Below are 20,501 nucleotides of genomic sequence, written 5' to 3'. Positions count from 1 at the left end.
AGTATTGGGGTATGTGTCTTGTGGCGTTGTGTCACAAAACTTTACAATCATAAAAAAGGATTTTGATTGACGACACTCAAGTCACTTCATATTCATTTTGTTGTACAGAAACTGAAAAATATGTAAATGAGGGGCAAATAAATCATGGGTTTAGTATACTCATATAAACACAGTATACAAGAGGTGATTACAGAAAGCACATGGGAACTAAACAGAGTTGAACTAGCTGAGTTTTATTGTGTTGAACAATGAAAGAGATTTGGCCATTTTCCTGTTGTTTAAGTGTTTCTGTGTGAAAAACATACATGACGTTTTTTCAAAATTAGCCAGCTCATTGTGGTCGCACTGTCTCACTCTGTTTCCCACTCCCTATCCGCCTTTGTCACAGAAGCCACTTAAGGACCCACCAACGTGGGAACATCAGCGCTCACGCTGTTGCTCTGACAACTGAAACAGAACCCATGGGTCCATGTGCCACCGTGATGTGAATAAAGCATGATCAGCAGTAAACAGGGTCTGTCCATTAACCAGAGTGTCCTGGTTGCACAAAGTGGAAAATCTCTGTAGCACATTAGGGAGCCAATGTCGTACACACATCATTCTCAGAGGAGATAAACATGTCTTGACAGAGTTCACCTTCATGCGTGTGCCTTTCTATAAATCAACTAATATGGGTTGAACAACAAAATGTGCATCTGTCTCTGCACTGACTCCAGCAAGGAAAGCAGTCTGTACATTTATTCTGCCGAGAAATTCTGATTATTTTCTGGGAGAAATTTAGCTTTAACATTTGAAGTTTAGTCACAAGATTATTATTATTTTGTCTTTTTTCGACTACTTTTTTGCTGCTGCTTTTGATGGAATATTAATGTCTTGGTCCTTTTTTTAAATTTATGAGTAAATTTTTTTTACATGCATTTACAATGTTGACTACAAAATAAACACTAATGTATAAGATTGCCATGATTTAAAATGTAGCTTTAACTCTACAAAAGGACTTTTATCCACATCAGACTACAATATGCCACAAAAGCAGCATTAAATGATTAGGTGCATCACAATCTCTCTAAATGTGTTCTTATATTAATCTTTTGTGTGTAAAATATGTGAGCGAGGGAGGGGATTACTTTGTTTCCAGTGAGCCGGCCTTTTTCTAATTCATAACAAATGTGTCTCTGTTTATTATTCCCCTGCCCTCGGTGAAATCGCCCACGCTGTTTTGCGGGAGAGGAGTGAGTAAAGTGCGCTGTTGCATTAACTCGAGAGTTCAGAGACGCTCTGTTATGAGTGACATTTCCAGAACAGCACGCTAGATGACTAATCAGCAAGGTTAACCTTGAATAATGATTTCCTCTTTGACAGAGGTTTGCCTCCAGTGGAAAAGAGAAAGCCACAGATATGGATTTCATCAGGTGGAGTGAAATTTTCTTTGGAGATTTGTTTGAAATAACTGGAAACTCAAATGATAACGAATGGACTCCATCGACTGAAGCTGAAAACAGATATTTTGGTTTACAACTTCATAAAAAGAAACAAATGTATCAGGTAATTTGGGAAATACTATACAACAAAACATCTACAGTAAGGGAACACCAATGAAAGCCACCTGACTTCTGACTAAATCACTGTTACTCATGTAACACTGACTTATTAGAAGTCCTTGGGGGGCAGCCAGAGTGGAATTAATTTCAGAGACTGCCTCAGATCGACATTCACATTGTATTATCTACTCAAGTCACAAAGAAAAGGGAAATAAATTCAAACAAAGCTTTGCCAATCAAAGCCATAACTCTGTTTGATGCTGACCTTGATGGCGAAAAAAGAAGAAGATAATAACCTGGCAAGATTCAAGCAATTTTCAATAATCATGAATATGAATACTTCACCGTGGAAGCCAAATGTCCAGAAGAGTTTCATGGATATCTTTTACGCATTTTTATTCTATTCTATGCCCTCTACTATATGTTTATTTGTGTAAATACACACTGCTGTAGCTATATCAAAGGCAAAGTTAAACTGTGGCAATAGCAAGGGGTATCCCCTCGTTTACAATTGCTGAGGAAGACTCGTGGCAGCCCTGATCAGCATTACATCAGTCAGAACCGTTGACTGTAAGTGCACTTTACTTTCTTAGCTAATAGGAATAGCTTAACACACTGATAAGGCTGCAGATAAGGCAGTCAACTTGTCATTGTGTTTAACCCACGTTCCCTGTTTACCTTCACTAGATTCCAGGTCACACAAGTAGAGAAACAAAAAGAGGAAAAGTCCCATAAGAATGTCGGATGTGTTAAGACTCACCGTCGTCTGTGTCCTCGGTGACTGGAGCCTTGCTGGACTGTCCGAGCCCCATGGCTGCTCCTCTTACAGATTCTCCTGCTCTGCTCCCTTAGCTCAACTCAGCATTGAACGGCCTCTCCCTCTGAGACGCACTCATAGCCTGGTCAACACTAGCCCCTCACGCACACACACACACACACACACTCACGTGCTCAACTGCGTATCCCTGACACACACATACGCAGCAGCTGGCTTGGTTTTGCTGATTTGAACGGGTCCCGACTTCCTCTTAACTCTCCACCTTGACACAACCACACATCATTGCACACACACAGAGTGGAGGGCTTGGAGGAACACTAGAGGCACTGAAGCCCTGACACACACACACACACACTCAGAGGCAGTACCGCTACAGTGTAAGTTTCCCGTCTGTCGTCACTGTCGTTTAGATGAATGCAGGCAGACGTACGACTCTCGTCAGGCAGGAGGTGGGTGGCTTATGTGTTTGTGGCTTTGACCCTCTGTTTACTGAGAGTCCAACCTGTGAGGGGAGGCAGGAAAACATGACACCACCAGCAGAATGAGAGAAGGAGGGACAGGGAGGGAGGGAGGGAGGGAGGAACAAGTAGAAAGGTAGAGCCTCTGAGACATGAATGGTTTGTACAGGGCTTCTAATGATGACTGGAAAGACTGACACATAATTTTCTTCAATCTTAAGATATAAAAAGAAAAAAAGAAAACATGGCTCAGAAATTCATATCCATAATAGTAGCACTTATAGCAGTAACATTAATATTAAGGTCTTGATTAGTAATCAACTTGATTAGCGCACATGAGGGAAAATTACTTTCATTACTAATTTTACATATTAAGGTCCCCTTCCTAGTTCCTTTCCTCCTTCCTTCATCTGTCATTTATCAATTATTAAATTTTTACATTTTAATCAGAAACGCATCCCAGTGGAGCAGCGTCTGCAGTGCATGTGTGATGGATGATCGGTTTTCCCATTAAGAGCACAAAATGGGAGTCTTTTGATTTATAGTTTGCTGGCATTGTGTACAGTAAATGGAATCCCTCAGGCTGCCCTCTTCAGGATGTGACATTTCATGAGTTACTACGTTTTGTCCCAGTAGTGGACAAAAAACAAAACAAAAACAGAAACTGCTTGATGAAACATGTATTTATAGAATAAATTCATATAGTAAATTAAATAAATCAGGTGTACATCTTACAATGTTATATTCCTCTTGGACTGTCAGAAAGCAAGTCTGTTTTGAGCTTAGTCTCCTATGATAATACAATATTCATATCACAGCTTTACAATTAGGTTTACTTTATCCTTTAGAACTGAATGACAGCGCATCCCATAATATCTTACAGGACAATGAGTGACTGAACTGAGTAGCTGAGATGCATGCTAGGGTTCAATAAACAAAGTTCAAGTCATCGTGGCAACATTTAATCCGCTAGGGGAAACCCGTTCATGAATGTCATGCCCACACTGTATGATAAGGTCACCACAACATATGTCACTATCCCTTTTGGGTTAAGTAATATATTTATTAAAAAACAATTATAGTGCGTGGATCCGCAGTGCTGAGCTCCCCGCAGAGGACATTGTGCTCGGAGCCCCTTATCTGATCAAACGGGCCAAACATGCGCTGAATAGAAAGCCCCCCCCCCCCCCCCCCCCCACACACACACACCCCATGCACACACGCAGGACAGCTGTGGGCACCTACCTCTGAACGCCGCTGGTAATTCGAGCATGGGACCATTTCTAGCCCGGTTTGCTGCAGAGAAGCGAGGCGACAGGGGAGCAACAGTGCAGCTCAAAGCGTCACTTGTTCAATGTTCGGACGACGACGCACCGGGACACCTGCCCACCGCAACAAAAAAACAGAACCACACAGCGAGACGTGACTTGCGGGATGCGCCGACGGAGTGCAATGCGAAATCCCTTTGCTTCTGGAGGACAGAGGACACAGTGACGGGGGTTGGGGGGGGGGGGGGAGAAACTGCTCGGCGCGTTGCACTGGTGAGGGACTGACCTCCACATCGACGCCTGTGTAATGCGCTGGCCACCCGCGTGCGTCTGGAGAGGCACGTTTCATGAGCTGATCCGCTGTAGCTGTGGAGCCGAGGTTCCCCTGTCGTTAGCATTGACTCATCTTAAACAAAACAAAAAAGTTGCATCCCCGAATGAAACGTTTTACAAACACCAGCTTCAAAGTCTTACTGTAATATATATTTAAGAAATATCACGGATAAACTGCCAGTCATAGCCACAAGTTTACTGTAAAGTCAGTTAAACACCGCAGTCCCCTGTTGTGATTTTCTTCTGGGTTATGATCTAAGATTAAGAGACGATTATAAACGGTCAATCACATTTGAACATTTTTATGAGGGTCGCTGGTATAAAAAAAAACAGTCAGCATATATCATGTTAAAATTTCGCATATCCTCACAATACTCTGCTTTGTTTACATCTGCAGGGAATTCTTCATGTTAAAACCATGAGTCAGGGGTCATGATCAGCTGTAGCACAGCGCCCCCTAGAGCTGACCACTGCTTTGCCACTTTGCTTAAGGGCACTTCAGCATGGCAGATTGTCCACAATGGGCCCCAGATGAGGGACAGTCTCTTTATAGACGAGCTGAGCCTGCTGTCTCATAATAGCCTTTAAACTTATATGGAAATAGCAATTATACAGTAATGTCTCTCTGGTGTTCCAGTGAGTCTATACTGACCTTATTGTGCTTTTTTATTTGATCTCATTAGGCATCAAGGTAATATTCTTTTAATATTCATATTTAGCGAGATATGCCTCTGTATGCCTAATAGGCCCGTGAGCACAGATATAGAGTGAGAGTTGCCCAAAGTTATTACTTCTCGTCTCATAAAGGTCTGTGTTATATCAATATGACCGTGCCTTTCTATAAAGTTGGTATCAAAACAGACTGCTACAACTGAAATAATGTAGTAAACATGAAATATTAGGTTGCTCATACATTTTCAGAAGAAAATTTAAGCAAAAAGTTGAAAGAAAATAATGGTTGAGGAAAGTGGATGACTCCTTACTTACCTCAACAGCTACTGTTACTGTTGGGGTCCTGCTGAGCAAGGCACTTAACTCTTACTCTAATAGAGTATAATGCTCTATGTTTTATATGCAATACATAAAACCAGAAAATGTGTTTGCCGCATTGGAATTCGCTGTCTTTCGGGCCACAACTCTGTAGTCCAATCTGTCATCGTACATTAACTTCATGGCCATTAATTGTAAAACACATCCGTCCACGATAAGGACTGTCACTTCTGTCCCCTGTTAATTGAGCAGGTCAAGGTCGAGAGGAGAATGGCTGTGTGGTGGGACAGGAGACATGCTTGCAGCGCACACACTGCACTTTTTCTTCCTCTTTATGCCTCTCGGTCATGCCGTGACACCCTCGGTGCAGGCCATCCATCTTCACACGGAGGTAGGGGACAGACGTCCAACTCTCAACACAGAGGTGACGAGCACCACTCACAAGCAGGACAATTTCTTATCAGCAGTTTGCATCAGGAGTTGCACTCTTCTTTTAGACGAGACAAGTGTCATATCACACCTGGACAGAAACGGATTAAAGCTACATAGCATGCAGGAGGCCTCAGCGTGTGCCAATGTTGTCCTAGTTTTGTAAGTGAGTGTATTTTTATGCAAAAGAAAAAAGAAAGAGAATCGGTCATAGATAAATCCTGGTTGTATTAGATTAAGATTTTAATTAAGGAAAGAAAACTATTATATTCAACATAACGCTTGAGGACACTGGACTGGACTGCTCGGGAGGCTGTAAGGAGTTAAAATCTGTGAAATTAGCCCCATCTAGTGGATAAGTAAGATGTAACATAATGTGACAGCAGCCAGTGCAGCTCGGGTCTTATGGGAATATCATTTACAGCATAAATCACTTTCATGATCAATATTATATTAAAAGTATCAACACTACCCACATCCCCAATGCAGAAATGCTTTATTGTGGAAAACGTGCATCAGGGCACAGCCTTTCTATTTCTATATTTTCCATTTTCTGCCTCAGGGCTGTCTGGATTCTTCCCTGCAGGCAGTTTTATTTATATAGCACACTTCATTTCAATGTGTAAACTCAATGTGCTGCAATATAAAATGCATATGAGAATCATACAACAATTTCATTCCAGAGGCGCTATATGTGGAGTTGGGAGTTTGGGACTGTGGCTATTGGAGTAAACTAAAGTCACCGTCATGTTTTGTAAATCATCATGCAGTGTGTATGTAAACCATCGGTCGATACTCAATTGATACTAAGAGATGTATAGAAACACATCTGGATTGGTGGAAAGCAACAAAGGACATTAACTCAAACATTTGATTACAATTTTGAGGTATTTGCGCTTTACTTGAGTTTCTCCAATTCTTGTTTTTGTTTCTATAATTCTGCTTCACTACAATTCAGAGACAAATATTGCACTTTTTACATTAATATTAATATGAACATTAATATGAGGTACACATTGATGCATCAATATTTATATTCCAATATAATGATATACATAATTCTGAAAGGGTCCATTCTGCATAATGAGTACTTTTACTTTTCGTGCTGTAAAGTTGTATTGACATTACTTCTTTTGTACTTTTACTCTGTAAGTAAAATCATGAGTTTTACGTATTTCTATACTGTGGTATTGCTACTTTTAGCAATAAAAGGCTACTTCTGACTACTACGGTCACTGCAAATTTTGATTTTGGAAACGTGCTAAATATTCTTCTCTCTCTGATGGAATTACTAATTTATTTCTTCCCAGTATTAAAACATTTGGACAAAAATCACAGCTAGCTTTGAATACTCCACAAAGACAAGTGCTATCTTATCTGACACACTGGGTTATCGCCTGTCCTTCCTCTACAGTTCCATCGTTATTTTGGGAGTAAACAGAGGGTGTGTTAAAATCTGTCCACATGCATATGTGGCTGCGTGTGTGCATCGCTGACACAATGCGGTAGGTGTCAGGGGGTCATGGCGGTCTTTAACCACTTGTTGCTTGTTTGGTCTCTGGTGCCGCTGGTACTAAACTACCCTTTCTACCCACCGACGTGCTACACCAAGGTGCTGAGCATGGCGTCAGAGCTCACCCAGTGGGCTGCAGATTTGAAGGGGGACCCTGAAATTGTAAGTCAGCTGCTGCGTTGTTACTCTTAGAGATGTTTGCTTTAACACTTAAGTTGTGTTTAGTATCTATTCTTCAATGGTCCTGTGTACTATACTGTATTTTCTATTTGTTTGATGTTCAGCTAGGGTTACTGGACTAAGGGCAATATTGAAGATAATAGTTATTTTATTCCTTCATGTATTATCTAGATACAGTTACGCATCAATTTAATTTAATGACATCGAATCAAATAATACAGTAGTGGGCTAAATATGAACAAATTTTGTCTCGCTGTCCCAAAATGTTCTACACTGCTCTTCATCATCATGTCCGAGAAATGTCACGGGCTAAGATGAGACCAATGGTCGAAATAAGTTTAATGCATTGAAACTCAAATAGTGCCATCATGATGTAGCTATTGGTGCTATGAAGCAAGTAAGTCGAATTAAATACAGAGATTTATCTTTCGTCATAGGGGCTGTACCTTTGTTCTCGTATGCATTGCCTCATTTGTGCTCTGCAAAGTACACCAATGTCAAAAAAGTAAATATTTTCAATATTAATTCATGTCAAAAAAAGAAAACCACTTTTACATTAAATCAGTTTGCACATAATTCGTTTTTTGTACATTATCTGTACTTTCAATGGACGGCAAAACGGGCTTGTTCTGTGAAAAGAGAAGGTTGTAGAAGTTGTAGTGTTCTTAAAAGTTCATAATATCTGGTAATCATATTTACATTTAATTCTATGTGCGAGTTAATCCTTACTTTAAATAGGAAACATTACATGTAGTCAAAAAGCATTCAGCCAATAAACACAATTCAAACACATGATCAACTGCCAGTGCTGCTGTGATCATATAGGGCTGCAAATGATCATTTTCATAATTGATTCATCTGCTATTTTATTTATTCATTACTTTTTCTATAAAATGTTTCTATTTTCCCGCAGCCCAAGGTGATGTCTTCAAATTGCATGTTTTTTTCTGACATACAGTCTGATACCAAAGCATGATTCAATTAAAAATGCTTGATTAATCACTGCTTGATTAATCACTTAGGTGATTATGGTGTTCCTCGTCTGACTGCTTTGCATCACTCAGTGGAGGAATGTATCTAAGTACAATTACTCAAGTACGTACTTAGGTACAATGTCATTGTATCATGACATACTTGTACATCACTTGAGTATTTCCGTTTTCTGCTGCTTTATACTTCTACTTTACTACATCTCATTGATGACCTGCAACATTGAAAATGTGATAAAGACAGAATAATGTAATATTCTGTCATCAAACTTTGAAAGGGGGCCATTCTAACTACTTTTTCAATCCAGTATTTCTACTTGTTATGGAGCATTTTTAGACTATGGTATTTGTACTTTTACTTAAGTAAAGGATCTGTGGACTAGCCTCATGTCGTTTTCCACATGCTCAACAGGTACAAGTTCACTGCGCCAAATGCGCCACTAGAGGGCGCTATGTTACTGCCTGCACAGGTGAAGAACAAGTTAGTTGAGCCAGCATGAAGTTTGAATGAAAAGAGAATAACAGTGCAAATACATTATGATTTTAAAACTATTGATTATGGCGTTGAAGACTTTCAGGACACTAAACTGTAATTATGTATCACCCAAAGTCTGAGTCGCTTATTTATTGTTAAATACAAAGCTAAACTATAGACAATACAGTGATGCGGTAGGATGTAAAAGAGCAATAAACTGGGGTGGTAAGAGGTTAATAGCTGCATCCCCTAGAGCTCCACTTGAAGTTTAGTAGCGTTGTTAATGGCACAGCTGTTCCAGTTCTCGGAGGACACGCGCGGCACCAACCCGGACATGAAGTCCTCTTGCCTCATCAGCGCGATGGTGACGATTGCTTGTTCCTTGAAAGAAACTACATTTCCATGACGGCAGTGGGCGGGGTTGTTGAGTAACGAGGTGGGGCGTCTACGCACAGTAAGAAGCAACAAGTTGCTCGGGCGGGCTGTCAGACGGACGGTTACTACATCGTGCTTCCAGCGGCAGGTGGTCACCGCGCGTCCAGCACTTTGTGAATGGGATTACGAGCGCAGAACCTTCAGAGCACCTGATTGTTATGGACGGTGTAGAGTAACTTTTTTTTAAAGAACTTGCTCAGCTGTCTTTTCATTCACTCGTGAACGCGGAAAGTGAATATTGGTACATTTAGGTGATTTTGACGGCCGTGCGTAATGCTCTCCGTGTAGAGCCTTTTGATACTTTTTTATTTGTATTTTATGTTGTTGCGTTGTTAATAATGGCACTCTCTAGATTAAGCAGAATATTCCGTCTGCCTACTCTTGACATCAAAAAGAAAGTCAAGCAGTATGAGCACGTTCACCGGGACATCAATCCGAACGATCTATGGGAAATTATCGGCGAGCTGGGCGACGGTGCGTTTGGGAAAGTCTACAAGGTGAGTGCGATTTCAAAGACACCCATACCAGCGTAGTGATGCACCCTGTTTGTAGTTTTAATCATCTCAAACTGTATTGATAAGTAAGACCTGTCGCCAAGTTCAGTAACACTCTGTTGTGACAGAAACTATCTTGAATACTGAAGTTTATAATAAGTCACTCCTATGTCCTCCAAGAAAGATTGTTCGTTTGTCTGTGAAATATTGTGAATTCTATGCTACCTCACTTTACTTTTTTAAGTTATGTGCGTCACAATAGAAACACCATACCACGTGTACCCCTCTTTGTTAGCATATAGTTCACATTGTGGAGGTGTGAACAACTTCCGATCACCTGTGGATGCGTCACCATCCCAGCATTGCTGAGATTATGTCTAATGTGTCAAGTATGTGGTCCAGAGATCCACTGTGAAACAAACTCAGGTGGTCACCGTGCTGTAGAATTTAGGTGTCACAGAAAAGTTTACTTCTGAATTAAATGTTGTTCCTGTTTAGAAAAAAAGAATTCTTCTCCATGTTTGTCAAGGATAGTTCACATCCTCTTCATCTTCTGTTTTATTCCTTGTTATGGGTGTTTTTTTTTAAGTAACTTGTTTTGTCTCTTAAAATAATCATAGTTTAAGTAAAAAATACTTTTCTTGTTAAGGATGAGGTTTAAAAAAATCTCCATACACCCACCCGACTATACGCACCCCTTGCTGTGACTCCAGCGTGAAGCAGCCTCAGTGACAGTGAAAGCCCTCTTCATTAGTTCTATCCAGTCCTCTCCAGCAGCAGCACTTTTGGCTCAGAGACATTATTTAATCTGGATCTGTTAGCATGGTCAGTCCCGTCTCTGCGGCAATGCACAGACACTCTGTGTCTGCACTGGCCAGCGGAGCACAGTGAAAGTCTTTGACACAGCTGGGGCCTCATTGGAAGAAGTGATGCCTTACCAGAGGACTGCACTGAACAGAAAATGTAGTATTTTTTTTTAAATTTTATTTTTATTTTAGAGGACTCCACCTTATTTAGGTATTTTGTTTTTACTGGACAACGTGCAGTGGGTAAATGAAACAGGAGCACATACTGTACATTGGAAGAAGAGTCTCAGTGGAATGGTGACTTGTTTGCACTGAAATGAAAAGAAAATAGTTCCATCTTGCTTCTAGCCACAGGTCTGAATATTATCTAACTTGTCCTATAATGTGTCTTTTGAGCAGAGCGAGCATGTGAGGAGTCCTATGGATAGTTTTTTGACGATGTAGAGAAAATAAGTGAAGCAACCAGTATGCCATGAAAACAAACAAGGCTTTGAGTTGCTTCTAAGAAGCTAAGACAGGTCTGACTTGTCACAAGGTGCTTTAAGTTAGAAGAATCCTTGAAATGTTAGTTTGTAAATACGCAGGGATTCTTTGAATTGAGGGACACACTGTTCAAACTAAGGCACAGGTGATTTGTGGCTTATCGGCAGGTTGAACATGATTCCACTTGAATAACTGGCGAAGCTTTCTACATGTTTCGTGTCCCCACTATATATTTCCCTCTCTTATACAAGTGTCAAGCCTCTGCTTTGGCTTCTGTTTCCTCTCCTTGAGTGGGTTGGAGGAGGACAGCTCCAACACCTGCATCTGTCAGATGGAGGGGAGGCAGGCAGAGTGGGAGCAGATGATGGCCAAGAGAGGAAATCGTGGGACTGCATCGGGCGGGGCGGGGGGGGGGGGGGGCGACGACTTCCTCTCGCAGCTCCCGAACATCCGAGTAATCAGCTCGTCCGTGGGAGGGAAAGGTCTCGAGTGGTGGATCGCACATGTTTTCCGTTGTTAAAGTCTGTGATGGAGCAGGCGTGGAGGGAGTCGATACCTCCATCACAAGTGAAATCAGCTGCTTTTCAGATTTCAGATTATTATTTTTATTTTTATTTATATTATTTTATGAGCACATACCTCTTTAACTGTACAGCATTGGTTGAGACTACAGAGTGCTCCTGTCTAACTGACTCTCTAAAGGTTAATGTCCCTATTGGGACAATAACAACTCACTTAGTTGCGTAAGGAGAGTGTTACGGATGAATCAAGCCGAGAGTGTTTATATCACAGGATCCAATGAAATGCAATACCTCCCTCAGTTGTCAAATACCTTCTGCTATATTTCCAGAGTGTACCCTGTAGGAGCAACTGTGCTTTCCTACTGTTTACAGTCTGTATGTTGAACAAGACGGGATTAACAATACGTTCTCTAACTTTATCTGATCTTTGCCTTTTTTTTGGTTGTAAAATATTGCATATTTTTATCTCTTCAGACATCTGAAAGTTATTCCCATGAATTTTAACTTGCTCTTTGTTATTATTTTTTAAAGGCTCAGGTGCCAAAAAAAAAGGTTAAGTTGCATGATGCATCCACATCCTGAAACTCAAAGTTCATTCACATGAAAGAGTGAAACATGAAAAACTGATTTAACAGTGCACAATTTTTTTTTTAAACTGAGCATCCTAACACATAATGTGGCAGAATAAAGAAACCAAATGCAGAGTGTTAGTTTTTAAATGTGAGGTCAGTGTGTAAGAGAAGGAAACACAAATGGGCTGTTGTTGACATTCTCAAGTTCTCTGTTTCACAAGGTTGCAGTTTCACTGTTCACCATCCGTGTGGTGGTGTCAGACGGCACGGAAAGACATAAACGCAGTCTTGATAACAGTGCATCGTTTGCAGTTTTAGGTACTCGCTGACTGGCGCGTTATGATTGATTTGTACATTTAGGAAATGCAGCTTCCCCCTTTGACCCGGTTTAACGAGAATATTTAGCACGCTTGTCATGAATGGTCTGACAGCAACCCATTAACCTTACTAAAGGCAGCTGGATTTTGGCCTCAAGTGAACATGTCACAAATTGACAGCATCAGTCTTTTTTTGAAGTGCAACTGGTGCTACTTTTCGATTTAAATTGTAGTTTGATTTGATTGCATTTATCCTGTTTGATGCCGTTTTGGTGCAAATCCTCGACCGACAGTACTGCCTCGAAATCTTGCACAATGTTGTCCACCTCCCCTGTAGATTCTTCATTGTCATCATAACCACTTGAGTTACTTGTACGTGAAGTCATAGCACGAGAATGTCTCACTTCCTGTCTACCGGATGTGTCATTGGATGTTTTCTTTGTTTTTCTGTGCTTTCAGTCTATGCATGCTTGCACATGTTGGAAAGAGTGTGTGAAAGTGTGTGTGTGTGTGTGGCTGCGACTGAAGCATGAAACGGAGGGGTTGTATGGTTCCCCTCACTAATTAATGGGCCACGTGCCGCTGAGCCCATTGCCCTGCTGCCGCTGGCAAAATATTTCCATAGACACGAGCAGGTTGTACGGTTACGCTCCGTCAAATCTCCATTGTGGGGTTGAAAACCACAGTGTATCTTATCCCTGCTGGTCTGTGAGGTAAAGGACAGCGGACTTGCACTGTTGAAGAGGACTTCTTTTGTTTACTTAGCCACATATTGTAGAAGTATCGCATTACTCTCGAACATGATGAACATCAATGTGGCTTATGTACAAAATCACAACATGGGAAAACACTTTATTTTTGTTTGGAACCTGTGCTTTTTAAAAAAATAACTAATTCCTGCACCTACAGTTTGAATAACGGGACTTGTCTTCTTTGGCCTCTGAAGTTATTAACTACCAGATCAGATGTTGCAGGAAACCTGGATTGCTTTATGGCACAAAATATGAAAAGTGTTGACTTGCATTTGACAGACGGTGGAACTCAAAACAAGACTATCCTCTTCAGACAAGTGAAAGAGAGACGCACTGGGTGTCATGACTGAGGCGGTGGAGGCAAAGGTTGCAACATCCTCTTTGCAAAGGAAAGCCAAAAGGTTTACGTAAAAATGCCGCGGTCTCAATGTAGAACATGGCAGTGCCACGAAGACGTATGTTGGAGTGCCTTTAGTGAGACCACCGTCAGACTCTGGGTCTAATCTCCGGGACCAGATGGGCCCACAGCTACTGATAGGAGCCCTGTTGAGTGGGCGTGTGAGCAGCAAGCTGGGAGTCCTCGCAGTGACTTCATAACTGGCACTTGCAGAAAGCCTCTTAGTTTGAATTTCACATTGAAGCACATTGTAACTGCCATTCACCTGAAGTTATTTCAGATCAGCTCTAGATAGAGTTACTCTTCTATCGGGTACTGTAAGCTGTAGTCAGGAAGGGGATCTCATCTATCATGGGGTTCATGCTTTTGCTTCTCTGATTCATACATATTCTCATTTTATTTATTTATTTATTTATTTACGAGTAAGAATCATTGCAGAAAGCCGTGTAATCGTTTGTTGTTTTCTCTCAAGGCTCTTTGTGTCACCATGATTTCCTGCCTCACTGACCTTCTTCGTACCTTCACTTCAAGCTTTTCAATATGGGACGTTTTGCAATGTTGATCAAACCGTTCACATCCTGAAAAGACTCGGCGCTCTGTCTCGGGGTGTTGAGTTTGAACTTCACTTGGTGCTTCACGCCCATGCATAAATTCATGCTCTCACGCAGTCAGCGGGTTGTGTAAGAGATAAAGGATCTTGCTGTAGAGTTGATAGAAGCCACAGACGCATGCATTACTTTGATTTCTTTGTCCCGTTTTGAGGCTAGGGTTAGCCATGAGCTAAGATATGAAGGGGACTACTCTACTAGATTTCAAGTCTAACACTGTTTTTTCAGTCATTTAGGAGAAAACCCCATCCATGTTTCCACCCGTCCACATGCATGAATGCATGCTTTGCTGCCACTAGTGTGCATATGAAACCTTTTATTTATTACTTTTGCCACTGGTATAGCACTTTTTCATGATACATTTTACACTGCATTTCAGAAATTAAACTAAAACTTAGATGATCAGTGTTAGTGTCTTTTTAGGAGAATTATCTTTTAATCAAAACTCCAAAAATGCCCAAAAAAAAAACCTTTTTAGATCCAACTTTTACTGTAAAACAAATCCGTAGCTGGTCAACATGCTTGGTTTGTGCACCTTGTTCATCTAAGTGAGAGATCATCACTTCCACAGGCGTCTGCTGTCAGAGGTGAGGTTTTATTAGCTGCTGTCATTATGTGGGAGCTGAGAACCACATTCCTGTTCGCAGACACATGGGGAGAGCCTAAAGAAGAGGGGCGGGTTACAGGTTTATGACGGGGCAAAGGTCGTGTGTGTGTGTGTGTGTGTGTGTGTGTGTGTGTGTGTGTGTGTGTGTGTGTGTGTGTGTGTGTGTGTGTGTGTGTGTGTGTGTGTGTGTGTGTGTGTGTGTGTGTGTGTGTGTGTGTGTGTGTGTGTGTGTGTGTGTGTGTGTGTGTGTAAAGTATAACACTGTATACAGGCTGAAAATACACGTCAGCATGTGGTATGTTCATTCAACCTGGAGGTGACTGACCCCAGGGAAAGTTCTGAGTTACCAGTTTCAGGAGGTCGTCTGGTCCGTTCACTCTATGATTAACTATCCCTCATTCTTTTCAGTCTGCAGTCTAAATGGAGAAAGACTCCTTAATCTGTATTTTGTAAAAGTAAAAAAAAAAAAGATGTTGGGAAGCCGATTGTAAAAGTGTTATATTGAGGCTCGGCATGGTAACTCACTGCAGGCTTTTGTACCATTTTGAGTGTGATTCAGCTCTGCTTTTTAAGCCAACACAGCCACAGTAATCATTAATGTCTCAGTCAGCGCAGACACAGTATTAAACACTATTATTCCTAGCTTGATTTGTATTGAAAAGATTGTGCGTGCTCAATACCAAATGGCAAACACACCACACAAAGCAGGGAGCCGTGTGCTTTCATGCGTTTGTGTTTGCTTAGTCTGCCAGTACATACAGTATGTTTGTATGCACGCACACGGGTCACTAACATCTGCTTTTTCTAAAGCTCTTCTTGAGCGGCATCCGGCGAGCTTCTCGGTCATGGATTGGGGCCTTCAGACGGGACTGTTAGTGAAAACAGATGGATGAATACATGTGACCGATGAGGGGAGATATAGAGGCAGGGATAACGGGCATATTTGGTGAGGGAGACAAAAAGATGTGCAGTGTGGCGGACGATGAGTAGTGAGGCAGCAGGTTAGAGAGGTGGGCTGTACATATGCCTCACTAAGAGGAGGCTAAGAGGGGGGGGGGGGGGGGATATGGCAAAAAATGCATGCAAATAAACTGATGGATGATTGATAGAAAAGCATCATGGAAATAGAAAAAATGGAAAAAAAATGTAGTTGTTGGTGCAAGTAGTGTTTCCTTAAAATGTTATCGAAATGCAAATTGTTGTCTTTTTGGAGGTCCATCATTGTTTTGGCCTCAGGACTGTAATCCTCATTTGTTTATTTGGATATTATAGGTCCTTTCACACTGCAAGATAAAAGGAAACATCTTGGCATTTAGGTGGAAGTCAGTTGATTTATACTTCCACTTTTCTGTTTCAGTGGTCAATGTCACAGCTTGCATGTGGTCTCATCAGATATCGGATATATATAGCTTGGAATTTACAATGATATTTTAATATTTTGATCTTTTAAGGCAATTAGTTGAAGAGCCTACTGTCTGTTTTTCTGCCAGGTTGGGTCCTTTTTTAAGTAATCCTTTTGCACTTAACCTCCATGAAAGCCAAGTCTCCAATGAACAGGAAAGCAGAGAGCGAGCGACCGATACGAGTCCCTCTGATCTCCATGGAAACCAGACTCCAAACAAAGCCGGAGACTGTTGTTGTCCTCTGGAAGAGAGTTAGAGAGAGTGAAGAGTGAGTGGGTGAGACGCAGCGAAGCACAGCTCTCTCTCTTGGGATGGCTACAGCAGCGAACTGTTTCCCTACTTCTTCAGTGCTGCGGTAGTTATTGTGTAATATTAATAATCTGGATAACTCGGTGACATCTGCCGTCTCTCGGTGCGATCTTTTGTTTTGTCGTCACTTTATTTTTGTCATGTGTACACAGATTGAGAATGATGTATGTACCTCCAGGGCCAACCGGTAACAACTCGTCATCCCTCTAAATATGGAATTATGCTGCATGTTGGCAAATGAGACCTTTCTGTTCTACTTTTATGAACAACTTGTGTGACGTTGACTTTTCCTTTTCTGTTTTAATTTCCAACTCCCCACCAGAGGCGAATCAACCAATCAGCGCGGCGTTGACACTTTGAATGTGTGACTGTGCACGCTTGCTCCTCGACCTTCACCCATAACACCCTTCTATGCGTAGCTTTGCAGAGACGTTTATGTGTCTTTGGAAAAGCATAATTCCAGTTTTACTCAGATGAGTTGTGGAGCAATAATAGTCGTTAAAGTGTGAACATTTGGCTTTTGCGTCCTAGTATGTACAAAAAATGCAGTATCCCTCCCAGTTATTGCTTAAATCTGACTGTTTTTATATGAAATATAATGTTCTTTCAGCCTTTTTGGTTGTCTAGAAATGAATGCTAAATATCTGCTATAAGCGCCTGAAAGGTGGGAGTGCTTTGTCCGGATGTGAAGTAAGGTCAACAGTCTCTGAACTAACCACCACAACAGTAGCGGAAAGTTTGAAGAAATGAACCTTTAATTTCACTAATCTGAAATGACAGAACAGTGTTTGGAGAGGCTGCTGCTGGTCTTTTCAAGGTTGTTTAGATGCCTCGCCTGCAATTATTTCTCTCGCGTGTAAGTATCGAAACACGCACACACAGTAAGCATTGATGTCACACTTACTGTTAGGAAGTCAGGAGGTCCCATGTGAGGCACAATGAGGCATTTCACTGTAATTTCCTCTCTGTGTGCAGTGTATACACTTGGTAGGATGCAGACGTAAACAAACATGCTTGTTTGCATACTGCACTTGAGGACTCTTGACGTAATGCATTCCTCGTGCCACGCAAAAAAAAAAAAGGCACCACAAAAAAAAGCAGGAGGCTCAGTTCTCTCTCAGTGTACCGTCTTTGTCCACTCCCCCAACCATCTGAAGGCCAGAGGCACATTCCTCAGCTGTGTTCCCACTGAGATGTAAAGGTGTTTGTGTGACCAGTGTTTCACTGGAAAACGCCCCCAGATACAACATTTCAATACTCCTACTTGTTCAGGTATACAGTAAGTCGACCATCATTCTGTTGGACTGTAAACCTGATGAGTCAAAAGAGGAGGAAACCATGAGGACGCCTTTTGTTTGGTGTTCAGATGGGCAGACGGTAGATGGAGTTCTGGGACAGATAACATGGCTTTAATATAGTCTTGTTACAATAAACTTGTCGGAGAACCCCAACAAGCATACAGTTGGTGCATATACAGTCCCAGTGGGTCTGTAGCAACTTCTGCAGGAAGTCGGACCCCAGGCGGTGAGTTTGTCCAGGCTGACCGAGTCGGTGCAGGAGGGGGAGCCAATAGCAGAGAGCTGAGATGTTGGCGGAGGAGGGAAAGAGTCTGGTGTCTCCGTGTCTACTGTCGAGGCTCGTTAACTGTATGATGGAAGATTTGGTGGCAGAAGGAGACGTCCTGTTGACTCGCACTGTGCGGGGGCGGTTCGGCTTCTCCGGAGCTCTGTTTGACAAACGCACACAGTCACGGCGAACCGGAATGAGTTGACGAGTGTGTGTGGCTGCGAGCCTTGCTCTGTTTATTCAGATGTTTTTTCCCACAGCCCCTGTAAAAGCGTGGAGGCATCGGACCCCCCGCCGGGCTGTTTAGTCTGTCGTGTTTCTCCAGGTCACCGGGTGGACACGTGCACATGTACATCCTCCATTCCTCACCATGGCATATCACTTTCAAGACATATTTTCACACACACACACACACACACACACACACACACACACACACACACACACAGTATGTCTGCAGGCGTGCATTAATGTCGCTTTTGCCCACAAAACCCCATCAGTCTACTTTCACAACATTCTCTCTTACTCAAGGATGGACATCATGTGTTTGGCGCCTTGTGCCTCCCTCTGAGTCACCTTCATGGTCTGCATGTTTTGATGCGGCACTGAACAATCTGTTTACGTTCGCTTCCCTTTATTACTAGGAATCCAACGTCTGTGTGTGTCTTAATTTAGCCACACTGCTTTTGTGGTTCCTCTTTTTACCCCAGTTGCTCAGCAAGGGTGTGGAGTTTCCTTCCCTGTTTTGTCTCTAAATGTTAGTAAGTCAACATCTTAATTGCGTTTCTTGACGTTTCGGATTCCCTTTGGCTTCAGCTGGGCTAGAAGAGTCCGGCCCGGCAGAGTGATAGGCACATGCAAGAAGCTAGATGTCTTTAATTCTTTGGTGGTCTAATTAACTTTCTTTCTTACAGATTTATATTGTCAGTTTGATTTAGATATTTCCACCTTTTTAGAAAGAAAAATGTTGAATTTACTGTTTTTCCCTTTCTCCGTCTCTTCAGGCCAGGAACAAGGAGACAGGAGCTCTGGCTGCTGCCAAAGTCATCGAGACAAAATGTGAGGAGGAGCTGGAGGACTACATCGTTGAGATTGACATCCTGGCTAAATGTGACCACCGCTACATTGTCAAGCTGCTAGACGCATTTTACCATGACAACAAACTGTGGGTAGGTGTCACAGGAAGCTGGTTATGAAAACCAGCTTAAAGTGTAAACCACAGACTTCTACACCCTTCATTTCATTCTGCTCCACCTTCCCTCAACTGAACACTATTATACAAGTGTGCTGTAAAAACATAAAACACTCATAGGCTGAGTTTGGAAGAAGTTGTACTTGGAACAGACAGTATGTTGCAATGTGGGAACACTGTGGTCAAGGCTGCTGTTATATTGGACTGGTGCATAGTGTACCGAAGGAACCTTATCTGCTGTCCACGCTGTACCCTGCTCACAAGATGTAGCCTTGTCACTGTGTTGAGGGGTTCCTGTGTCCGTCCACTTTCTTGGCATCCTTTCCACGCAGAGCCACAGCACACAAACTTTAACGATCAGCAGGGAAGCGGAAAAACAAAACCTCCTAACCATGTATGTTGGCAGGCTCATCTCAATCTGTGACTGCCTTGTTGTTTTATTGCAAAAGTATCTCATCCAGAGTATATTTACCCTCCCTATGAGAGCTCTGGTGAATAATTAAGATAAGAAAAATGGATTGTCTCCAGGGTGACATAATGCATCAGAAATGACCCGATCCTCACCCTGATGCTACAGCAGGAATGAAGACCATGTTCAACTTTGTGTTTTCTGCTCTCAAGCTATTTTCCCTTCTCCACGCTCGCTCATTGGGTCAAGTGTTCAACTCCCCCTGTAATCTCCCTCTCTATCTGGCCAAGAAAAATAATAGTGACCTCATGCTGGGGCACGACCTAGAATATCTGAGGAATTACAAGGCAGCGTTAAGACTCAAGATAGTTGTGTTCTGTTTTTCGACCCTTCACTTCTATTATTATGAATAGGTTTACAGTTTAGATGCAACTGTTGTGTTGTTTTCCGGTAGTCACCCTTATTTAGTTATTAAAACAATAGTAATCGTTAAGTATTGTATAAATTGAAATATGTAAGATTTTAGTCCAGTGGATTGGGCAACACTCATGTTTCAATGGTAACAGCAGGTTCAGTTTACTACAGTGAACATTCCTTGAGCAGATACTTTGTCAGAAATACAATAGAAGAGCCACTTGTGTTCTCAGCCGAACAAACTGGCATTGTTTTGATAAAG

General features: G+C 41.9%; 2 protein-coding genes across 2 annotated transcripts in view; one reads left to right on the top strand and one right to left on the bottom strand.

The window, feature by feature from the left end:
* Window positions 1-2,353, bottom strand: part of stk32a (serine/threonine kinase 32A) — a 49,408-nt gene extending 47,055 nt beyond the window's left edge. Inside the window, exon 1 of the mRNA XM_076102248.1 lies at window positions 2,302-2,353. Coding sequence (XP_075958363.1) covers window positions 2,302-2,353 — 52 coding nt within the window. The remainder of the gene's footprint in view (window positions 1-2,301) is intronic.
* Window positions 2,354-9,424: 7,071 nt separating this feature from the next.
* stk10 (serine/threonine kinase 10) overlaps window positions 9,425-20,501 on the top strand; it is a 35,752-nt gene continuing 24,675 nt past the window's right edge. Inside the window, exons 1-2 of the mRNA XM_076102431.1 lie at window positions 9,425-9,886; window positions 19,229-19,393. Of these exons, the coding sequence (XP_075958546.1) occupies window positions 9,728-9,886; window positions 19,229-19,393 (324 nt within the window). The 5' untranslated portion in view covers window positions 9,425-9,727. The remainder of the gene's footprint in view (window positions 9,887-19,228; window positions 19,394-20,501) is intronic.

The sequence above is a fragment of the Anarhichas minor genome, unplaced genomic scaffold (genome assembly GCF_050575085.1).
Source record: "Anarhichas minor isolate MPS153535 unplaced genomic scaffold, ASM5057508v1 ptg000027l, whole genome shotgun sequence".
Lineage (NCBI taxonomy): Eukaryota > Metazoa > Chordata > Actinopteri > Perciformes > Anarhichadidae > Anarhichas > Anarhichas minor.
This window is presented reverse-complemented; position numbering and strand designations above follow the sequence as displayed.